Here is a 3234-nt window from a genome sequence, read left to right on the forward strand (position 1 = left end):
GATGTTTTAGAGATCAATGTTCGCAGGTCTTGACCCCAAGTTGTTTGCAATTAGGAGGAATGTTGAGCTTTGGGATGCAATCCTTGTCAAAAGCTATAAGATGCGATATATGTTATCGTTCTAATAAAAATCCGTGAACCCCCACACAAGTGAATAAAAATAATTTTATATGTAAAAGGGAAAAATATATATAATTGGTCTCTCAAAATTTTATTAAAATAAATATACTCAATCACTCTTCCATTAAATTTTTTTTTTTTGATGCGATATGCATTTATACATCGTTTATATATTTATTGTTTCGATAATTTTAATCTGTCTTTCGCAAAAATATTGATATTATACTGCATATGTCAACGCAATGGTGTACAGTTACCTTGAAAAAAGATTGCAATAAAATATATATTTTTTTTATACAAAAAACCAAAGATAAAATATAAACATCGAATTTGACGACATCAAAGCCAAAATTGGTAAAATAAAAATTAAAAATAAAAATGCAGATCTAAAATTGCAACAAAATTCAGTTGATTACCAGTTTTGCCCTTGGTGAGTTTGCAACTACCAATGCAACCGACAGCCTTAAAATACACACAAATACTAGAACTCATATTTTCCATCTTTCTGGATCTGAAAGCACAGAGTTAACGCTTTGATTCCATGATGGGAAGAACTGCGATTCAATCTCATACGATGCGGTTAATCTTCATCTTCAGAACCATCTTCATTTTGATATTTTCTCACAATGCCCTCTCCTTCTATCTTCCCGGCGTTGCCCCCGAGGACTTCCAAAAGGTCCATTTTTTTACTGTGTATTTTGTCTTCAGCTGGGCAGCATTTTATGTTGCCGTACTCCCATCTAAATTGTTGGAGTTTTAGTGTGTTTCTTGATCTGTGTTCTGTTCAAAGATCTGATCTTTTTGGTTCTCTGTACTTTTATGTGGAACTAGCTATTCGAAATGGGTTCTTGTCAAGTTGTTAGATTTGATCGGATGTTTTGATTTGAAGTGAATGTATCTGGGTTTTTTATGCTTATTTCCAATTGGTTTTGGTCATGATGGGTGAAAAGAATTGAAGTTTTGGTGGACAATGCTTTTTGTTTAATCTTGTGTTTTAAGACGGAGATCTAACAATGGCATAACTTCTGTTATCAAGCTTATGTTAATAAGTGGGGTCGCATAACGCATTGGAGACGAAAGAGGAATTTTGATGATGGACGTATTAAAGTATTTTGTTGGGGGGGGGGGGGGGGGGTGGCAAAGCTTAGATTTTGAAGGATTTAACTTGAAATTTGAATTCTTATATACCTTTTTGGGGATTTCCTTTTTTTATCCTTCCACCACTGTTTCATGTGATTTAAGTGAAAATTTTCCATGGAAGGGAATTAGCAGATTTTCCATTTCGAGAGATGACGAGGTTGTACTAATTAAACACGATGTATAGTGAATTCCCTGGCCTGTGATAACCATCTGCAATGTGTGTCTGCTAAAACCAAGTATACTAGCTAGTATTTTTATTTCTGTGCCATATTTGGTAAGTGATCTAGAAGACTGAATGATCTAGTTCATGAGATTATTACTTAAGTTTCTTGCTTGTTTCAAATCAGAAATTTCATGCCCTTGATTATCTTTGTTCCCGCATGCTTCAGAGTGATTGAGCGATGAAGAAGGCTGTGTCCCATTCAGGATATTGAATCTTGGATATGGAGAATTATAATTCACGGAAAAGGCTCAGTAAATGGAGGTTTTAATGTGGTGAAGCTGCATTTGCATATTTCGTCCGTTTAATAACTTGAATATATTCTAGTGCTACCTGAAGCTGAATCTAATGGATACACACTTAACTATCGGAGAAGAGAGTGGATTCTTCAGTATCCCAGTGGCTGTGTTTTTTCCCTTATTTTTAAGAACTGATGTGTTACTAGAATTGTTGTTTAAATTGCATCATGTTGTATCTTCAATGCTTATTTTTCTACATAATGAGATCCGGTTGAAGTAAACAAATATTCTAATGATAGCCCTCGTTGATTTATTTATTTATTTATTTTTACTCCAGGGAGCTCCGCTGAACGTGAAAGTGAACAAATTGACTTCAATAAGAACCCAGCTTCCATACTCATACTATTCTCTTCCTTTTTGTCATCCAAAAAACATAGTTGACAGTAGGGAAAATCTTGGTGAAGTGCTTCGTGGAGATCGTATTGAGAATTCCCCTTTTGTGGTCAGTAAAATTTATTTCCTGATATAATAGTTCTTTTTCTTTTACCATTGTGTTTGTCATTAACATTGCTAATGCCTCAGTTTAAAATGAGGGAACCACAAATGTGCAGTGTTCTTTGTCCGGTTAAGCTTGATGCCAAAATTGCAAAACAATTCAAAGACAAGATTGAAGATGAATATCGTGTCAACATGTATGGAACATAAATCTATTTTCTTATGTTACTATTAAAAGCATCTCCTTGTTTAATAACTCTTTGTTCTACAGGATCTTGGATAACCTTCCACTGGTTGTTCCTATTCCAAGATCACCACAAGAAGGACCAACAATCTACCAGTTGGGTTATCACGTTGGGCTCAAAGGGCAATATAGTGGCGTAAATGGACCAACTTTGTCCTAAATTTTTTGAATGATATATGTGCAACATTTCTTTCGTTTATTTCACTGGTGTGGTTTTTGTTATCTCCAGAGCAAGGATGTAAAATACTTCCTCAACAACCATTTGAGCTTCACGGTTAAGTTTCACAAGGATCAGGTGACCGAAACTGCGAGGATAGTAGGTTTTGAGGTCACACCATATAGGTGGGTTCTTCAGGGATGTGTTTTTCAAGACCATCTCCCTCTATTTTACTTTCTCGGTGAAGTTTAGCTGTGCTATATTCAGGAAACCTATAATCTGTTTTTCTTCATTCTTTAGCATCAAACATGAATACGAAGGGCAGTGGAGTAAGGATACTCGTCTAACCACATGTGATCCCCATACTAAGCGTACAGTTTCATCTTCAGACTCTCCACAAGAGGTTAAAGAATCAGAAGAAGTGATATTCACTTACGACATTGCATTCGAGGTGATCAGTTCTCCCATAAATTTCTTACTCTTAAATCTTAATGATGAGTCGTTAATAGTCAAAAACGTGTCTTCCTTTCACTGGACCTGTTTCTCCATGCTTTGCTTTCTGTGATTAGATATCTGTGAGGTCGACGTTTTGTGATACAAACTGTATTTCAGGAGAGTGA

The 3234-nt window shown here is 35.5% G+C and overlaps 1 protein-coding gene across 1 annotated transcript; it reads left to right on the plus strand.

Moving 5' to 3' along the window:
• The first annotated feature begins 612 nt into the window (after positions 1 to 612).
• On the plus strand, positions 613 to 3179 carry LOC140867335 (transmembrane 9 superfamily member 8-like). Its single transcript, XM_073272412.1, has 6 exons — positions 613 to 795; positions 2056 to 2220; positions 2301 to 2410; positions 2485 to 2593; positions 2687 to 2799; positions 2915 to 3179. Exons 1-6 carry the CDS (start codon positions 661 to 663, stop codon positions 3177 to 3179), a joined length of 897 nt encoding a protein of 298 aa, XP_073128513.1. The 5' UTR covers positions 613 to 660.
• Positions 3180 to 3234: the final 55 nt, after the last annotated feature.

The sequence above is a fragment of the Henckelia pumila genome, chromosome 4, assembly GCF_033568475.1.
Source record: "Henckelia pumila isolate YLH828 chromosome 4, ASM3356847v2, whole genome shotgun sequence".
NCBI classification, from domain to species: Eukaryota; Viridiplantae; Streptophyta; class Magnoliopsida; order Lamiales; family Gesneriaceae; genus Henckelia; species Henckelia pumila.